This window comes from Fringilla coelebs, assembly GCF_963513975.1.
Source record: "Fringilla coelebs genome assembly, chromosome: 14".
In the NCBI taxonomy this organism is placed as follows: domain Eukaryota; kingdom Metazoa; phylum Chordata; class Aves; order Passeriformes; family Fringillidae; genus Fringilla; species Fringilla coelebs.
The window spans coordinates 6,964,373-6,985,223 of record NC_140040.1 but is presented as its reverse complement, the minus strand read 5'-3'; the positions used below and the strand labels follow the sequence as shown (position 1 = coordinate 6,985,223).

Below are 20,851 nucleotides of genomic sequence, written 5' to 3'. Positions count from 1 at the left end.
GCTGCAACAAGCCTCCAGCCTACTCAGGACTCCAAGCTTCCACCTCCAGACAGGCTTTCCTTGGCAAGTCATAGAAGGACCACCTCTCAAGACCAGGGATAACGAGTCACCAAACACCTAGTGAAAGCCAGAACTAGCAACTCTTGTGCTTGGTTACAGTCTCCTGTAAAACAGCGTAAAATAAAGTAGTGCCATTTGCCAACAATGACTCCTGTACCAGCAGGAGGAGGTTCTATCCTGAACCTGCAGTGACTGCCCACAGCTGGCACCTAAGCTGCTGTCACAGGTAACCAAAAAAACACACCACAGGAACTCCACCAAAGTACCACTCCCATTTTTCAGAACAAAATGGAAACAATATTCCTGTTAACTAAACCATCAGCTATAATCATTTAAAATCAGTCAAAAACAGAAGTAACAACTACTCCCATGTTACTCCAAGCTTAAGCTGTCAACACCAACATTTGCATTTTACATCCTCCCTCCTCTACACACAGAGCAGCACACCCTGATTTACCGTCATGGACAGATACCTTGCATTTGGCATGGGGCAGAGGGAACACCAGCAGAGAGAAAGGAGCCAGTCCTGTTGACAGCATCCTTCTGGGAAGAGCAGCTTTTCCATCTGGAGGTGGCTGCCAGGTCGCACCGTGGATGTACACAAAGAAAGCAGCCAGTGAGCACACGTGTTAATCCGTTATTATTTATTAGCTGTACAGCAGTATATTCTCCTTCCCAGCTTTCAAACCCCATTACATATTTTATAACAGTATTTTTTTCCCATGTTGGCTTCCTAAAATAATGAAAAATATCACACAGTACAGCTAAGTACAAAAATGCATCAACCTAGAGTCTGATAGCTAAACTGATAGCTCTCTTAAAAGCGATACATAGAAGAAAAATTTGTTTGAAATCAGCAAGACTGAGGCTCTATAAAAAGCTTACATATTTTAACATGTGACATTTTCATATACAGGCATCATTTGTATTTCACATTATTCCTTTTTTTGTCTTTATCAGAGATTCAAAAATTGTAGAATTACTGACCTATTAATAAAATTTCCTGGCCCAGGTTGAGGGCTGCAGTGACCCACTCATAAATCACCACTTTTGTCTTAACATAGGATTCATAAACACAAAATACAACTACAAGATAGAGCAAAGAAAACGTATTTGTGAAATTATAACTCAAAAAGGTTAATTATATGTTTCAAATTGGTTGGATGGTCACATCCAGAGGGCAGTGGTCAACGGCTCAGACTCTGGATGGACAGCAGCGACTGGTGTCCCTCAGGGGTCCATACTGGGACCAGTGTTATTTACTATCACCGTTAATGGCATAGATGAAGGGATGGAGTACACCCTCAGCAGGTTTGGTAACACCAAGCTTAGGGTGCAGTGACACACCTGAAGGACAGGGCCATCCAAAGGGACCTGGACAAGCTCAAGAAGTGGCCCTTGGGAATCTCATGAGGCTTAACAAGAGCCAGTGCAAGGTGATGCACCTGGGTTGGGGCAACCCTTGGGATCAATCTGGGCTGGGAATGAACAGATCCAGAGCAGCCCTGGGGAGAAGAACTTGGGGGAGCTGGTGGGAGAGACTGGACATGGCCCAGCTGTGTGCACTGGGCTGCATACAGAACCCTGTGGGCAGCAGGAAGGGGGGATTCTGCCCCTCTGCCCCACTCAGGTGAGACCCCACCTGCAGTGCTGCGTCCAGCTCTGGGGTCCCTGGGACAAGGTGGACATCGAACTGTCGGAGCGAGTCCAGAGGAGGCCACAAACACGATTTGAGGGATGGAGCACCATTCCTATGAGGAAAGACTGAGAGAGCTGGAGTTATTCAGCCTGGAGAAGAGAAGGTTTTGGGATGACCTAACTGTGGCCTTACAGAACCTTGCAGGGATCCTACAAGAGTGCTGGAGAGGGACTTTTGGCAAGGGAATGGAGAGACAGGACAACAGGGAATGGCTTCAAACTGACAGAGGGCAGGGTTAGATGGGCTGTTAGGAAGAAATTCCTCCCTGTGAGGGTGGTGAGGCCCTGGAACAGGTTGTCCAGAGAAACTTACTGCCCCATCCCTGGAAGTGTTCAAGGCCAGGTTGGACAGAGCTTGGAGGAAGCTGGTCTAGTTAAAAGTGTCCCTGCCTGTGGCAGGGGGGTAGAACTAGATGGTCTGTAAAAGTGCCTTCTAACCCAAGCCAGTCTAAGATTCTATAAAATACAATTTCTTTGTGCTTCAAAACCAGATTTCACATGTGGGTTTCTCTTGTTCTGCAAGCAATAATTTGGGTACATATTTTCTCTACCTTATCAACAGCTTTTCCAACATTTACACTCTATCAATTCTCTTGTCACTTAGTTTGAAAGGAATTAGAATACTGGGGTTTCTTTAAACTGCATTTTTGCATACCTCTTAATTAATGGAAAAAGATTAAAATGTAAAAAAAAAAGTTATTTACAAGCTTGACCATTACAGAAATGCTTTGCAGAAAGCAAAGCATATTAAGGACAGAAACCAGTTGGAGCATGCCAAAACTACCATGTGCAGCCGACTTGGAGAACCGGAGCTACTCAGTGGGAGAAAGCAAAAACAAAAAAAAAAGAAAAACCAAAAAACAAGGAAAAAAAAAAAAAAAACAACCAAAAAAAAACATTTCAAAAGTCTAGAACCCTCCCAAGTCTGCATTTACAGTTAAAAACACTACTGAGAGAAGAGGCTCAAGGACTCTGGGAACTGGAAGGGCAAGTCCGAAGTGGTTTTCCACATACTCTAGTCAAGGCTTCCACTTTTGTATATTAAAACTTGGTGCATGTAAACACGGCCCTCGGACCAGCTTTACAATGCAGTTCAGAGCAAAACTAAATCAAGCATCTCAGAGGAAACCCTCAAGGACTCCAAAATATTTCCTAATGTTCCATGATCCTGTAATGCTAACATAAAACAGCAAGTTCTAGTTAAATCACATTCTAACATCGTTTTATTTCCCAGTATGTTTGGTAAAATGGTCTAAAATGATGCACTTCCCAAAGCCAAGAAAAAAGATTAAAGGAAAAAAATAGATTTGAGCCGCTTAAACACAGCCCAGGCCAGTTCAGTCAGCCAACGTGGTCTTCCTCCATCACCGGTCCATCATGCTGAGAATCATCTCAGGGGTGAGGTCTCCATTGGGAGCTTCCACTACAGCAGGCTGAGCTTCCTCCTCTTCCTCTGCTGTTTCTGCATCAGGTTCTTTCTTCACTTCAACTATAATGTTTTCAATTTCACCAGTGTTCTGGTCTTCAACCTGAATGATTGCTGCAGCTGGAAGGGCAAAAACAAACGAGGAGGGGGGGGAGAAACAGATTATTTTACAGTTTTCAGAGCCAGCCTGCATGCCTCAAGCAGGTCTTTGGTAAGACTATTCTATGGCAAGGGAAGGTGAGGCCCACAACAAGCACTGCCACATCAGTGGGGAGCAATTCAACCCACCTCACTCACCCAAGCATTTATTTTCTTGCCCCTTTATGAAGTTGGGCCCCCAGTACCAGAGTTCCAGTGTGCACTTTCATATTAAAACATCTTTCAAACAACGGATTTCATAGAATAATGAATGAAATCAAACCCCATATCAATATACAGGCCTAAGACAAAACTTAAAGTTCAGGGGAAATTAGTGATGACAAATTCAGCATTAAATGTTTCCATAGAATAATAACCCCAGAGAGAAAACAGGCCACACTGAGCAGACAGCCAAGCCACGGAGGAAGCCACTACCTCCTTAAAGGAACTTATTTCCGTTTCCCATCCTACTCTGAGCTTAAAATGTATTTACTTCAACTTTGCACAGTTACAATGTCTATTCTTAACCACGTCTCTGTGGAACTGAAACAATACTTGCACTGGTCCTTGCTCAGAACAGCCTGAAGCAAGTTCACTTGTGGCAATACCTGCAAAAGCTAGCCAGGTAAGAACACCATGATGTTTTTACTGCCAGCTGCCTTCCCAAAGACTGTATGTCAGCAGAGACACCATAACTGGTACAAAAAGAACTGAGCAGTCTGCACAACTATGAAATGAAACAATACTAAACAAACATAATGACCTTTCTTTTTTAGCCTGGGCTGAAGTGGCCACGTTCCCTCATGACTAGCAAACCCTTACAACAAATTTCAAGGCGAGTTCTTAGCAATGCAGAGACAAGCACAGTTACCTACTTTTAAAATAATCTCATTTGCAGGGATCACATCTACAAGAAAGGCCAAATCCAAGGCAAAAGGTGCTCAAGCAAGCAGGGTAAGGTGAACTTCAATCATTGACTTACGCTGGGATTGTTTTGGTTGCGCAGCAGCTTTGCCTGGTGGTCTTCCTCTTCTTTTCTTACTGGGAGGTGGTGCAGGAGCCTCTTGCTCAACTTCTGGTTCAGCCTCAATTTCTACTGCTGTCTCCTCCTCATCTTCATTATCATCCAAATCTGGTTCAGCATTTTCCTCTGTAAGAAAGGATGTCAGCTAAATCTTCAGTTTTAACCAGAATAAAACACATCCATCTACAGAGAAGCACCATCAAATCCCATCCAAAAGGGATGGATTTGAAGAAGTCAGCTCTAAGAAAGAAGGCAAGTAAGGCCTTTGTTCAGAAGCTGCTGCCATAGACTGTTAATCTGCTACCCTCACTTAGAGGGAACAAGCTGTCCTTCAGAAAGCAAAAGGTAATTTAATTATGTTAGATTATGTGGTAAAAGCTACTCTGCACATGCACAAAGGAGCTCAGAGATAACAGCACAAGGGAGACCAAGTCTTGGCTGGGCTACTCCCAAGCCCATCAGAGGGTCCAACAGCCCATCCAAGTCCCACCTGCACAACAGAGGAGCACAGCATTGCACAATGGAAGGCGGGAGCCCAAACTCACAATTCCCTGTCCAGAACACTCCCAGAAGGAGGGTCCAGTGTTTCAGACTGGGTGTGAAACCCATCCCAATCATGGGAAGCAGCTCTTGAGACCACCTTTGGTACTATGGGGAGTTAGGGAATTGCTGGTTGGGACACAATGGGATGCAGGAGGAAGGCCATTTTGGATCACAAAGGACTATTTGTAGGATTTAGGGGAGGGGATGAAGTGATTTCAAGAAGTGTGGGGAAAAGAGAGGGGCAAGAGGATAAAAGAGGTAAATCCCATGTAAAATTGCCGTAGCAGCCATTCCAGGACCTCTGTGAAACAGGAGAACCCCAACAGGCATCCAAGAGCCAGTCACCTACCCCTCAAGCTCTACATTCTATTCTTCACAACACTCCTTAAACCTAATAGGTGAGGCCCATCAACACGTTCAGGATGCTCTGGGCAAACCCAGAGCACACAAAAAGCAGTGAGAGATGTCAAAGAGAATAATATTGTTTGGACAGCAAAATGATTGCCCTCAAATTTGTAAGGCTGCTCACTACAGGAGTAGCTTCACTCAAGAATACACGGGCCACAAGGATACTCCTTTTTATCTGACAAAAGGGAAAAACCCCAACCCACACTGGGGCATGGACATGCTGCATGATTTTACAATCACTCAAGTGATACTCCCCAAGAGGAATTTACTGGATTTCTCAGGTCCCACCTTTTCAGAGGTTCCTGACATTGTCCCCTCAACTCAATGTCCATCAATTAACATTCTGACTAATACTGGCCAGCCAGGAGACATAACTATCATTCACGACTTGGTCTTTCCTCCACCCCCCTTCATTAACACAAACAGGTCTATTTCATCCCAGCTCTGCTCATAATTTTTAGGTATTTAGTAGTTGCCAAACCTCATGAAACTGCAGAAATCCAAATAAACACAATAGTGAATAATGCAATTCCTCAAGCAGGTGATTAGCACATCTTTCTTACAGCTACTCAGCTCTCCCAGGTCCATTCTTCTTATCTATCAAATGACTTCTGAGGTCAACCCACACTTGCCACTTCCACTGAGGCTGAAGGGATTCCCTCAGCACAGAGCCTGGCATCATTCACTGCATATCATCAGCTCATTAAAAAGCCTGACTTTTGACAAGCTTCCCCTACAAAAAACTGCTTTAAACTCAGACCAAAGCAACTAAATGAAATGCAAGTTTTCAGAACAGGCTGAACTCCCAGGAAGTTTTCAAATCAGATACTAAGAATGCAATACTCCAGAATGCCACATTCTGAATTACCTTCCATCAATTATTTTACTCTGCCTCCATTACCTTTTCATCTTTTAAATGTACAATGAGTTAAATGTGCTTAAATCACCTAATACATTTTTCTAAAGATCTATACAAACACGAGTTTAAAGCATCAATTTCTATAATTTTGAATCAAGGTTTGCAAATCATTTGATCAGACCATTCCTAAAACTTGTTTGCCATGTGAGATTTTCAGATATGCATTGTCTAGCCAGAAATATCCCTGTTCTCCCAACCTACACCCCTTGATTAATTAGATAAAGCACTCCAGATAAAAGACTAATCAGCAACATTCCTTCTGCAAAATCACCTTTGAACTGGTTGGTCTTGAGACTCTACTTGGCTCTTCCTGTTGTAGGGGGATAAAATATAAGAAAATGAAGATAGTGTAGAAAGTAATCTTACCCCTGAGGAGTTGCAGCTGGGCCAGTTATCAAAGATTAGGAGCAGGCCTGACTTTAGCAGGCCATAGCTGTAACCAATGAGAAGAAGAGTGCTACAAAAGAGTGGGTTGGCTGGTTGAGAGGGGAACTGGAGTCAGCTGGCTGCTTTGTGAAGAGGAAAGAGTCAGTGCTCTGAGGAGCAGCCCAGGAGAAAACACCAAGAAGGTATGGAACTTTTGTGATAAGGAGACAACAGTATGGAACCCCTGCAATAAGATGACATCAAAGCCATGATGAAGTTTTTCCTCTACCAGGAGACAGGAGTAGGACTGAGTTTTTCCTTTGTATACAGTATTAATTTCCACCACTCCCTTGGATGCTGCTAGCCTTTCTCCACAGAAGTAGCCAGACTATTCAGTGGTGGAATTGTCTGGACATGCCACCCAGTAATGCTGAAGAATGATCAAGTAACATTTCATAGCAATGCACTGCAGAACCACGCAGACTCTTTTGGGACTCTGAAAAAAACTACCAGAGAGTTTCCCACACAGGCAGGGCAGGAATGGCACAGCTGACACAAGGGGTGTCAGTGTTTTTTAAACTACTCTCTTGGAACAGGCCTGGGACAGCAGGCTCTATATTATCCCTTACAGGCAGTACATCCCTCTGTACTTGGCCATGTATCACCATATTCTGTGTATGCCAACCAGACAAGACTCTTTCAAGTGCCAGAAGAAACCTGCAGAACTGGCAAACCAGCAGCTAACACACACAGTGAATCACAGACCTGTAACTCTCAGAAGGTACCGAGCTGTTCTTACCACTATCAGAAGAATCTTCTTTCTTAGAACGCATCTTTCTCTTTCGGCCACGTTTGCCTTTCTTTGTCTCTCCTCCATTCTCTCCTTCCCCACCATCTAGGCCAGAGCAGTTATCAGCATGTCTGGCCATTGTGTTCTACTCAGTGAAAGATCAAAAACACAAGAAAAGTTAAAACATGCATTGGATTCAAGATCAGACATTTTGGCTCTGTATTTTCAAACACATTTCTGGTAATTATGCCTTTTACTTTTTTTTTTTTTTAAGAGAGATTCTTCAGGGGAAATGGGTACATTCATTAACTTTATGAATTAAGCTGCATTTCCATTAGATGTGAATGCTAATGTTTGTTGGTACCAATTCTCAATTCTCTCTCCTCTCTTTCCCTCTTAAATAGAAAGGCTCTATTAATAGATTCATATTTTACCCTGTACGTCACCCATCTTTCCTTTTGGGTAAACATTTCCCTCCTCTTAGCTAAAAAAAAATCTCATTCCATCCCAACCCTCCCCAGTTCAAAGCATACTCCCTTACCCTGCGAGTGAACGTTTTGCCACACTTGGAGCAGACAAAGGCAGCAGGGACAAAGTTGGGGTCGTGGTATCTCTTGAAGTGCATGTCGAGGAGCTGCTTCTGGCGGAAGGTTTTATCACAATGGCTACAGGCATAAGGCTTTTCTCCAGTATGGGTCCGTTTGTGCATGACCATGTGCCGCTCCTGGCACGGACAGGAAAAATGGAAACTTGTGTAAATGGATACAGAAAAGTGAATTTTCAGCTAAAACGAGGCCAAAATTTTATGGTTAATATCAGGAAAATAATGATTCCAGAGCAATGCAAGAACATCTTGATTGATGGCATGTTCAGTCCTAGCTATTCCCATCCTGTATGGACTCTTATTCCTTGGTCAAGGTTATGAATTAGAAAGTTCTACTCTACAGGACAGAATAACACCAAGAAAAGGCCACTTGTAGTCTCCTCTACACCCTTAAAAAAATTTAGAGAGCTAATTTGATCTTGACAGCTGGCTGTCACGGTTTTTTAAGTTCTTCTAAGCCTTCTGATGTTTACCTTCTTGTAACGAACTTTCTTGCACACTTTATGTAAATAACTTATTGTTTTACATTCTTTTATGGAGGAGGAGAAATTTGATGGACCGTTTTGTTTGTCCAGAGTCATTGGAGAGGTGGCACTGTCATCCTCAAATCCACTGTCACTTTTGGAAATCTATAAATGTTGGAATCAGAATTAAACTTTCCCTCTTTTTTACCATGGAGAGTCCACTGTCCACTTAGTTTTTATTTCATGTCCTAGAGTGACATCTGGTCACACCTAAAAGCTAAGATTTCCATCCTATACTTTCAGCTCCTTTCCTAACACTCTTAAAGGGTGCCAGTGCCCCCAGCTTACCTGTCTGCAGGCATAATCACACTGGTCACACTTGAAGCGCTTCTCGTTCTTGTGGGACTTTTGATGCTGGATGAGGGCATACCTCTCATGGAACACAGCGTCACAGTAGCGACACTTCTTGCCCTGCTCAATGTAGGAATGCTGCTTCCGCAAGTGGACACCTACAGGAAAAAGAATCAATCTTTCACCACCGTGGCTTTCCAAGCACGAAAGATGAACCCATGGTCCTTCAGTGATCCTCCCAAGCTCAGCCAAAACAGTGGAATTTAGGATTCTACTAAAAACCGGAAGGACTTGCAAGTGAAACCAACTAGAGCCATTTCTAGACAGAAAGAGCTCCCAGAAAAACTCCATTAAGATTTTCCAAAGGATTCCAGATTTGGTTATTACTTGCAATCTGTGCTGATTCAGGATACTTGAATTTTATGACATGATTGTCAAACTAAAGTGTCTTGTGGACTGTTATGTTTAAGACTAAATTAAATTGCCTGGATACAGCCAGAAGCCAGGTAATTCAGTGGGGGGAAACAGGATTTTCTGCAGGATTAGAAGTCAGAGTGACAGGACTAGAAGGCAACAGGGATACCAGCAGATAATCCCCAAAAGGTTTTAGTCACTTCTTTAAAATCCTCCAACTAAGAGCATACCACAGCTGCACGAGGTAGCTTAGGGTAGATTAAAGCATTATTAGAAGAAAAATTCTTCATAGCTAACATCAGTTTTCCTCTGTTGTAAGTCAGCTTGTTTGCTCCTGATATCAACTGCCTTCTTCTCAAACTGCCTCTCATTGTAGCACTTGTCTTTACTGGAAGGGAGCCTGCCTTCCCATTACTTGGGTGATAATTCTGTTTAAAGACAGAAAGTTCTGCCAAATCGTGGCTCCTTCCTTTCCCTCAGCTGCTCTGGGCACGATATTGTTTGTCACCTTCTAGATACATAAGAGCTTGCCTGCTGGAATCACACTGGGTACTGCTCACTAGATCAGGAATATCCTACTGCAAGGACTCAGGGCTCTTTTTGAGCACACAGCTCCAAATCCTGGAAAGTTAAATACCTGCTCTAATTCAAAACTTTTAACTTGATGAAAATATCTCTGCATGAAACTTAATGGCCTCCAATGTGCAGGAGGTTAAGCCAAGTGATCTTCTTGCTTTTCAGATCCCAAATCCTTATGCTGTTGAAAGCTCAGTCCAAGTTCAATAAATGCCATCTATGGGCAAACAGTAACTTACCTTATATGCTTGGGGAAAAAAAAAAATAACGAGAAGAAACTGAAAATTGTTCTAACTTGCAGCAGCTATGGTAAGCTAAAGGTGTGTTTTACCAGCCCCATATGTGAAGCTGTGCTTCATGATGTGCAGTTACCAGGCTGGGTACTGGGCTAAGAGCAGTTGGGTTATGTGAACTCTAATTCTGGGAAGTTTTGTACCATCTTCAGCAAATGGCCACGTTTGGGAGACACGTACCCAGGTCACTCTTTCTCGCTATAACAGTATCACAGTGAGGACAGTGGAATTTGGCCACATTCTCCGTGTGCTTCTGCAAAATGTGCATCTTCATGGTACCGCTCTGAGTGAAGCGAGCATGGCAGATGTAACATTCATATGGCTTCTCTCCTTCAGGAACAAAAGGGAAAAATAGAAAAAGTACTTTTATCAAAAAGAAATCTCACCAAGAAGCCCCGAACCTCCCAGAAACTTGCAACACACAGCTAGACAACAGAAATTGTAATTGTATGAAGCGCTCAATAACATCTTTCTCTGCAAGTTATAGCTCCACTAAGTGTCTTTCTACAAAGAAATTAAAGTTCAATCCTTAAGGAAGTTAAATTATTCTTACTCTGAGAAATACAGGCAAGACCTACATGCTGCCAGAAGAGAGCAAGTGACATCAGATTTTTTGGGATGGAGGTTCTGATGTTCATGTATACATAAAAGGACATATTTCTCCCCTTCAATTTTAGCAATATGATTAATTTGGCATTGCATTAACATTCTGTGCTAAAATCATCCCTATTTATATTGAAGAAAAAATTAGCATCTTTATGAACTAACATGCATGAGATGCTTTTAAAAATGCACTGAAGCATGAAACTACAAATGGCTCTACTCTTCAGCTGTAACACTGCAAACAGAAGTAGTTTCTTCTGTTCATACTAGAGGTGCCTGCATTTTATCACCTCACAGTCAAACTAGAAATCAGAATCTGCCAAGCTCATTTCTCAGAGAAGTAATTGAACCTGGTTTTAAATTTACAAGTGCTTACAAAACATGGTGCATTCTCTTCAGCTACACACTTTATTAAAGTTTTATATTAAACTACACGATATATTTGTTTGCTGTGCGTCAGCAGACACTGCAGCCTCAGCACCCTGACACTAAGAGAACATGGCATCAGTACCGGAGTGGGTCCTCATGTGCCTCTTCAGTTTGTAGGTGTCTCTGCTGGCATAGCTGCACAGGCTGCACTGGAACGGGCGCTCCCCGGTGTGCGAGCGGATGTGGCGTTTCAATTTGCTAACCTGGAAGCCAAGGGCAAGACTGAAGTTAGCACAGATGAGCAGGCCAGATTGCCAAAAGCACAAGAAACCAGTCAAGAGTTTAAGGCAGTTTATATTTACTTATGCACAAAACCAAACAAGCACATTTCAGTGCCATTTTCCCATTGCACGCAGCCACTTGCTCCTGCCCACTCTACCTCGCCTCCCAGCTTCACTCCGTCTTGCCTGATGCTTGTTCCCACACTCAATGAGGCCTTTATAGACTCTGTGCTCACCTTACTGTTATTGACCATCTCAGCATCTAAAGACACCCTAAAATTTTAAAATATCCTGGAGAGACATATGGAAGTGGTGTGGGAAAACGCAATTCTTTTCTCCTCACACTTTTATTTAGAAGATACAAACCCAGCTCAAAGCAAGAACACCAGCAGTATGGCATTTTCTACTCCAGCCTGATCATGCTGCTTAATCACCAACTTATGCCTACAAAAAGCAGCATGACCTCATAAGGACCAACATGGTTATTCTTTCCTAATTTATACGATGAAAACCTCTGCAACATAACTTATTCAGCACTCAAACCACAGGACCTGAAGTGACAGCACTGCAGGCATAGCGTGGGCAGGGGGAAAAAAAACCCTGAAGCCCCTGCACCAGCTTTCCCACTATAGCCTTCTTCCACTGCAGACATCCTATTTTTTTAAAATTATGTAGCTCATCATCTGGCTCAAATTTCCTTTCACAGTATAAAAGCTGTCCAATAAAATATCTAACAATATTGCATGGAGTGAAGGCATTCAAGAATGTCTAATCTGCTCAGGCAAATTAAGCTATCATCTAACATTAGCAAAGCTGCTTTTCACCAATACTGAGACAAAGACTCATTAGTTTTAGCTACAGACACCTTCATGGCATAAACAGATGATGTGCAGAATGCGTATTTCTAAAATGGGAGAGCACTGTGGACTGAAAGGACATCCCACTGCAGCAGGAAATGTCTGTCTCCTTCAACATGAAGCACACTACAATTCCTGCAATCAGCTTAAAGGACAAATCATTTAAGAAACTGTGACAACTATTGTTTCCAAAGAGGAAATGGGTATCATCTAGAATTTCTGTGTGTGATCTCAAACTGCTTTCTGATTCACTGAGGAAACCCCACCATTTGCTTCCAAGAGCAGCCCTGATTTATAATTTCTTTTTCCCAGAGCCTTTCAACCAAATGGCCAAAGAGGAAATGCCTAAGAACAGAGTTTGTAACAGATGGTGAAGAAGCTTTGAAGTGCACAAGGAAGCAGTCAGCACTGTAACAAGTCCCATACCTCCACACTGGCATAGTCACACATGGAACATTTGAATGGTTTCTCGTGGGTGTGTTTGTAGCGGCGATGCCGAACCAACTCTCCACTGGTCACAAAGGCCATGTCGCAGTCTGGGCACTTGTGAGGGCGAGTACCTGATGGTGTGCAGCAAGACAGGAGACAGTGACACAGAGATTTAGTGACAAAAGAAAACATGGGGCAGCACTGGTTGTGGATTTTTTTTTGTTTGTTTTTTGAAGTGAATTAGCAACACTGCTTTCATGTTCTGAAAGATTAAATTAGAACAACAGAATGCACAAAAGTCGGAGGTTTTGTATAAATAACTAATAGATTTAAGATCTTAGAGAATTAATATAATTTCAGTGAGGAAATAGACTCCTTTATTTTTGTACCACTTGGTTGTTTACACATTAGACACCAGCTAGTCAGACGACATAAGTTTAGTAAGCAGAGAAAATGAGGGATTATGAATTATACTTTTTTCTTTGGCAGTAAGGCACAACAAGCTGAAAACATGAGTATAGGCAAAGAGAATATTTCTGTAACTTCAGTAACTTGAGATCAAGCCCAAGATCAATTTTGTACCTGTGAAAAGGATAAGCTCTGCACCTGACCTGGCCAGGCAGAAAACAACTATGCCATTTCCTCTTTTTTAGCTTGCTCCAGAAGAGAAAGTAGGAAAACAACAGTCTACCTTCAACCTTGTTCTGATGGCAGAGCAGACCCTATAAACACAATGCATACAAAACCAGGAGTACCTGTGTGAGTGTTGAGGTGGTTCCTCAGCAATGTGACTGTCCGGAAAGCCCTGCCACAGAGATGGCACTTGTGTGGTCTTTCATCGGTGTGGCTTTTCATGTGGCGGTCCAGGTTGGAACGGCGCGGACAGGTGTAACTGCACAGCTCGCACTGGAATGTCTTCTTTACACCTGATCATGAAAGAAATAATCTTTAGTCTTTGACAGTACTGTGGTCTACTGTGTAATATAAGAGGAAAGATTCTTGGGGGTATAACTACTGCAAGGAACCACCATGCACCACTAAATCCAACTGCATTGCCTGTGGCTGGTTTGGATTCAATTTTCACTGGTATGCCAGCACTTAATGTTCCTTCTGCACTCTAAAAAGGGTTCCTTAACTTACAGTTTTAACAAAAATCAAACATAGTTATTACTGTATTTTGCACCATCTACCTTACCCAGCAATTGGTTATAAAAAAGCCCACAGAATTAATGATACCATTGGCTCCTGATGTAAAACATGCACACAAACTGTTACATGTACAGTACAGCAAAGAGAACAATCTTTTCAGTCACAGTTGTATGAGAACGTTAATGCCACAGTATCATACTTGTGGAAAATGATCTCCCTGTCAGCCTATATAGAGGAGAAGGGAGGTGTACCCCAGAAACACTGCAGTCAAGCATTATTACATTGTGAGCAAGCAGCATTGGGCATGTCTGCCCTCCTCCCACTTGCACGTATTCATTCACCTCAGTCACACGGCAATCACCACAACAAAAGCATTTTCAAAATCCATTTGCAGATGGGGAACTTACCTTTCTTTTTAATTTTTGTTGGTTTTGGTGGCTTCATATTGCCCACCACCTTTTCTGCATTAACCTCGGACAACAAACCCTCCTGCTGCTCCTCTTCAAAGTCATATACAGAGACATCCACATCTTTGCCTTCCTCAGTGTAGCGAAGCTTACTCTTTTTGTTTTTCTTTGTTTTTTTGGCTGGTGGCTGATAGTCTGGATCTTTTTGCCAATTGGGATCTTCCTGTGGCTGAAGTTCACCTTGTTCCAGTGTCTCCACCTCACCGTTTGCACCCACTTTCACAACTTGGAAGCCTTCTGGTAAAGGGAGAGTGTGACAGATCATGGGTTCCCCCTCCTGCAGGCCTCCTTTGGAAACCTCATTTTCATAAGCTCCCTGCAGTTCTTCCACAGATGTGGTGGCAACAGGTACAGTCACTGGTACAGGTACTTGGACCAGTTGAAGCTCACCAAGGTTTATAGGCTGCTCTTCCATGTTAACAACCTGAAGTGTTATGATCTGCGTGTCATCCACAGTAGCCTCAGTTTCTTGAGGCACTGCACCTTCCATTACTTCGGTCTTCATTTGAAGAAGAGTTGGATCCAGCTGATCCATCATCACCATCTGCACCCCACTGCTGACATCCTGCACCACTTCACTTCCATCTGCTTGGTTTGGTGGTATATGGCAAGCATCATCCTCTTGCCCACCTTCACGGCGTCTTTGATAGGTTTTCCTCTCTTTTCCCTTAATGAAAGTTTCTGATTCCTCCACGATAGCGTCGACTGCCTCACCTTCCATTTCACCTTCCTGCTGTAAAAACAAGAGAATGAATGCTGCACACCATCCAATGCGTGCCTAACAACTGCACAAACCCCACAGAAGGACAAGTTGCCCAACTGGAAACACCCAACTCATCCCAAACATATTCAGAAAACAGGAGCTGAGAGCTGTAGTTCTCCACAAGCCCATCACACTGCAAACCAAGGCAATCACAGAACGCTGCCTGCAGTGAGACAACTGTATCAGCTTCTTGAAAGGAAGGAAAACAAGGAAGAGAGATTAAGTGATACGCATGTTCCCGTTTCTCAAAGACCACAAATCCCACCAGTAAGATGCACAGTAGTATTATTCCTTACTGACCTTGTTTAATCATTTCACATAACTTAGCAGTATCAGAGGCAGTCTCTGGCTATAAATTTTAAAGCCACACTGTTAAAAACAAAAAGCCAACCTTAAAGAAAGTGTTACATTTGAGATCTGCAGAACTTTTCCAGGAAAAGGCACTAAGAATTAAGCACAAGAACATAAGCTGCACTTATTTAATACCAAACTACTATTACTTCAAGTCTAAACTCCACTGAAGAACATAAGGACATAAAAGAGTTAGGCAAACATGTCTCTTGTCACCAGCCTGGAGTTCAATTCCTGTTCCCACCTCTGGCACTGCTGGGCCCTGAGTGGATCTGAAGATGCACTGTGCACTCCCTCCTCAGCTGAATGAGCCATAGCAGGAGACACAGCTCAGGTGAAATCTTATTTCAGTGTAAATGATGTGGACTCTGAGCTGGTTGGACTCCAAGGATCTCATGACACCTGTGTTAAACCCATCCATACAGTCACAAACAAACAGCAACACAGAAGTTCAGCACTTGAACTCAGAGTTCAGCATGTAACTCTGACAGTAGCTGCACGCAAACATAACACTGAAGTTTTGTGCCTCCTCAGATCACACAGTGTTCTTCACTGCAGTTGGGGAAAAATACTAAACTCCTGTATTCTCGTTATGCAGGAAGGTTATTTCAAGAGTAATAAGAGCTAAAATTATCATTTTGCAGCTTTTTTGCAAATGAAAGGAATAAAATAATAGTAAAGGAGCATTTTGTAAATCTGTCTTTGTTCCAGATGGTTTACTTTGCGAAAATAAGAGGTCCCTAACCACACCAAACCCCTTCCCTGCATCAGGATACCATTTCTTATACCCCTCATTAAGCATTAAAAAGGTACCAGGGTCAATTTTGGGTAAGAAGAAAGTGACAAAAAAGCCAGCTTCCTTACTAAGCCTGTGAAAAAATCCTGAATCCAGTTCCAGATTTGCTAAGAGACTTCTCTATTTCTCCATTAGACTGACTGGCCTCTCAGACCAGCTAAGTGAATTAATATAAATATTTAATCTTCCTTGCTAACTCGACACTTTAAAATCCCCATACTATTTTCAAATATCTACACTTAATCTTGTGTACTCAATTTTGATTATACACAAGACAAACATGAAGCACAGCTAAAGTCTCCATCAGCTTTAAAAATTACAAGACATGTAATTGCTATTATTTTTAGAGAGTTCTTGCTTTTACTCTACTGTCTTTTCTAGTATCATCCACTTCTGCTGTAAAAACAATACAGCTCATCTTGTTCTTCAGCCTGCCCGGACAAGGGACATAAATTAGCATGGTGTCTTGACACTGGTGATGTCGTGGGCAGTCACAGTCTCCAGAGGGCACCAGATACCCAGGAATAGCGACATATGGCTTCATGCGCACTCCCTGCAGGGATCCCGCCTCTCCCTTCCTTCACCACCCGTCAGCTTTTCAAGTCGGAGCAAATCCATATGGACTAACAGCTGAAGTACACGAGATGATGACCAGACAGCAGGCAATCAGAACAGAGCAGGTCTTTGGCCTATAGCAACTGCAAAAGTGTTTTACAATTATCCTAAGTATTTGCAGAGAGAAAACCTTCCAGGTGACCAAAAGTGTCTGAACAAAAAAAGGAAAGACATAGCTAAACAACATATAAAAATATGGCAAATGGGCAAGGAGGTAATAAAATATGTAAGTTGGAGGGAAAAAATGGCAGAAGTCCATCTGCAAAGCTAATGCAACTTCGGTGCCGATCAGAGGTTTGCAACCTTGATACAAACACAGGCAGCTCTGAGCAGAGGTGGAGCCCTCACAAGGACCTTCACATTCACTGTCAATATCAGTTGGTAGCAACATTGCTAAGTCACCTGAAAGCAAGCCAAAAGGGCAAAATTTGCCAGTGTCCTCTATGATTCTATAGTAGAGTAGTAGGAAGGCACCACTTCTGACTTGTAAGGCAGAAAATCCTATCTCCACTAAGGAACAGGACACTGGCATACACAAAGACTTTGGCTCACATTGTCAGGAAGTTTGCCAGTCTAGGAATGCAGGTGTACAGGGACACCAAGGAAATGCCTGCAGCAAGACTCAGGTTAAAGGCACTCACAGTGGGGGTGTACCTGTGTGAAAGGGATGGATGGATTCTTACAGCCGTCCGGTAAAGAATCTCAGACCCCGCCACTGCCACTGTCCCTCTGTCACCTCTCACCCCGTTTCCTGCCGCGCGGCTATCAGGGCTTACACGGCGGGGCACGGCTGCCCCCGAGCGGCGAGACGCGGCATTGCACCGGGGCTGGGGCCGCCTCCTCCATCCCTGCCTGCCACCTCCCTGTCACCCCCATCCCTGCCTGCCACCTCCATGTCACCCCCATCCCTGCCTGCCACCTCCGTGTCGCCTCCATCCCTGCCTGCCACCTCCGTGTCACCCCCATCCCTGCCTGCCACTGCACCCTGACCCTGCCACCTTCATCCCTGCCCACCACTTCCACTGTCCCCTGCCCACGCCACCTCCATGTCACCTCTCTATTCCTGCCTGCCCCTTTCCACTGTCCCAGTACATGCTGCATCCTGACACTGCCACTTCCACTGTCCCTGCCTGCTGCTGCATCCTGACCCAGATTCCCTGGCCTCCAACACTCAGCACATGGATCAGCATTCACTCCTGCCTATTCCTAAGTATCCACTATACTCCTTTCCATCCAAGTCAGTGCATCTGAAAATGTCTGGTTCTAAACCAAACTCTTGCCACAGGGGAAATGTCACAATATACTGAATGTCACAGTAACATATAAAATTACAGAAATGTACAGGAGCCATTTCACTTGATGCTTTGGATAGCCCAAAAATCTCAGGAAACTGCTGAGATTTCCTCTGAAGAAGTGTGGATTTACGAATTTCAAAATTCTTCAACTGCAGGGTGGGGACACAGGATGTACTCTAAACTTGAGAGAAAAATGTATGGGTGCTTCCAATTAAACAAGCTCTCTGTAAAGACTCCATTTCTGCTGCAGCAAGCTTTGCACTGGCTGTCCAAGCCACTGCTCAATCACTCTGTCTTGAACAATTTGCTACTTCTTTTACTTAATTTTTTTTCTTAACCCTAATTCTCCTTTTTCAAAGTGAGTCTCACAGGCAGGTTTTGTATTTATTGGAGGACATGTGCCATTTGCTACAACTATGACCATTATAGCAGAACACTAGGAATAAAAACTGCAGAGTTTCTCTCAACTTTTTATTTCTGGCTTTTGTCTCCAGCTCTCTTCCTACCAGTTACTGCTACCTTACACCAACAGCTCGGTTCCACAATGACTGAATCTAAAAAGGAAAACAAAGCAGCAGGTTAAAAGATGCCGTAAATCAAGACTGAAAAAAAAGCAAAAGAGAAAAATATTCCACAATAAGGAGAATGACCAAAAAAGAAATCAAAGATCTGAAAGCACAATTCCCACTAATAGCTCAAGCCAGCCTTTACATATGGGCTCACCCAGCAGGCTCTACTGAGAGACACTGCGACACCAAACAGCTCAGTGCACTGTCACAATCCAATTAGCCAGGTAAGGAGCTGTGACATCCAAACAACAGACCTAAGCTTCCTCAGACAGCTCATGGACAGCCCATCTAAAAAGCTGGAACAAGCAGAAATACAAAGTGCTGTGCGCTTCATACAACTGACACGTCATTCCAATGAAAGGAACCAAAAGGTTGCTTGAAAGTAATTTAGTGCCAGCTGTCCTGCTGACTACAGCACAGGAGAGTCTCAGCCCAGATATGCTCACTTTCTTCCCAATATCCAATCTAACCATGCCCTGTGTCAGTAGGAAGCCATTCCCCCTTGTCCTGTTGCTCCATGCCCTTGTCCAAAGTCCCTCTCCAGCTCTTTTGAAGCCCCTTTAGGTATTGAAGGGAATTGTAGAAGCACTAAAAACAACTTGCTGTCATTGTCAATGTAGAAAGTACAAACTCAGAGGCAGGGATGGCTAGTGCCAGTGCCTATTTTTTTTACTGGCACTATTTATAATAAAGCTGCTATCAAAGAAGCATTTGTCTGCCTCTCAGGCACGTTAAAATTAAGGAACCCTGAACTGCATCAAGTTTCACGTACCAAATTACACAAAAATATTTATTTTTGCCAAATAAGGCACAGCCTCAGTAAAAACTGCTGGGAGACTAATGCAATTAAGAAATGTCATACACTAAATGTTACACATTTAATGCTGTAATATGCACTTAACTTGAGAAAAAAAAATTAAAACTCCAATAAAAACAATGAAGCCAAATGCTGTCAGTAAATTTTTGATATTCATAAAATAATGGAAAGTATCAGCAGCTACATTAGTGCAAACAACCCTATCACCTTGCAGCATATTCAGGCCTTGAATTCAAGTCAATCTACATAGAGATCCCACTCAAAAACTGACATGGCTTTGACACTTGTAGATTAGCCACTTATTAAAAATTACATGGGAGTGGAAATAAAGCCTAATGTAAAACATGGGACACTTAGGTTTCTCCTGCATTCCCTGAGAATCCTTTTGAAAGCTGAATAAAGGAATAAACAAAAACTTCAACTAGGAGTCTGCAGTTATGCACTGTATATGGCCACTTAAAGCAAGAGAAAGACTGAAAAAAAACCCCATATCCAACAGGGTTTATAGACAAGAGATTTTTTTCTCCCCTGCTTGCAGTCCACACATTTCTGTGTAAGTATTTTAGGGCATGAGCAGATGCAGATTAACTGCAGGAGTGCTTGGCCATTCTCCTTCCCACCATGAAACAGCTGTATCTTTTCCCTGAAAAAGTCTCCCAGCTAAGCACAGCCCAAGATAAGGCACTTTAACAGGTAGGCAGCCTTTCCATTTCCTCCAGAAGAGCTACCCTGATAAGAGATGAACATGGCCTGAGCTTAGTCTAAAGCAGACAGACACACATCCAAACAGGCCAGCAGTGCCTTTCACATGCAAAACACCAAAGAGTTACACCCTACCTACAGGAGAAACTAAAACATTGGGTAAATTTCTTTCACTGTAAAAGCTTAAGGCTTTCATTTGGCTACTGCAATCATTTCCATATTCACTGGTTATGACTGCTACGCCCATCTCCAGCTGTTTTCTCATTTCCTCCTTGCCACTTACAACACTGGTACTGAAAGCAAACAAGAGGAGTAAAATGGACAAACATTTACTGCAGCTTTAAATGAAAAAAAAAAAAAGGTAGTCTCATTAACTCACTATTAAGCAATTAATCTGAGAAATATTTCAGCATCTTGGAGGGTATAAGGAAAAGCAAGAAAGCTAGAAGTAAAAAAGCAAACTTCACCACAGGTTAATAAACATCTTTGCTGTTCCTCTGCATGAAAAGGGGCCTGTCAAGATTATGCCCCAAGAAATACATATACCAGCTATGGGAATGAGAGCTGCAATTGGAAAATGCAGAGTTGTAGAATGATGGTTTCCTTGAGTGCTGACCCTGTGAAAGGATCAGAGAAGACAGTCAGTGTTGGTGATTACCTAACCAAGGTGTCTGTGCTAGGAGGTTGGTCTAAATAGGGAAAGAAGAGCACATT

General features: G+C 43.0%; 1 protein-coding gene across 7 annotated transcripts in view; it reads right to left on the bottom strand.

Annotated features, from left to right (window-relative positions):
• Positions 1-689: 689 nt before the first annotated feature.
• CTCF (CCCTC-binding factor) overlaps positions 690-20,851 on the bottom strand; it is a 34,966-nt gene continuing 14,804 nt past the window's right edge. For 4 of the 7 annotated variants that reach the window (XM_084215369.1, XM_084215370.1, XM_084215371.1 and 1 more), the window contains 10 exons: positions 14,170-14,962; positions 13,369-13,539; positions 12,611-12,744; positions 11,189-11,309; positions 10,255-10,404; positions 8,789-8,949; positions 7,914-8,096; positions 7,382-7,517; positions 4,305-4,472; positions 690-3,304 (listed from right to left, as the gene is read on the bottom strand). In XM_084215369.1, coding sequence (XP_084071495.1) covers positions 3,123-3,304; positions 4,305-4,472; positions 7,382-7,517; positions 7,914-8,096; positions 8,789-8,949; positions 10,255-10,404; positions 11,189-11,309; positions 12,611-12,744; positions 13,369-13,539; positions 14,170-14,962 — 2,199 coding nt within the window. In that variant the 3' untranslated portion in view covers positions 690-3,122. The remainder of the gene's footprint in view (positions 3,305-4,304; positions 4,473-7,381; positions 7,518-7,913; positions 8,097-8,788; positions 8,950-10,254; positions 10,405-11,188; positions 11,310-12,610; positions 12,745-13,368; positions 13,540-14,169; positions 14,963-20,851) is intronic. The other 3 variants (XM_084215372.1, XM_084215375.1, XM_084215373.1) reach the window with 1 other exon arrangement.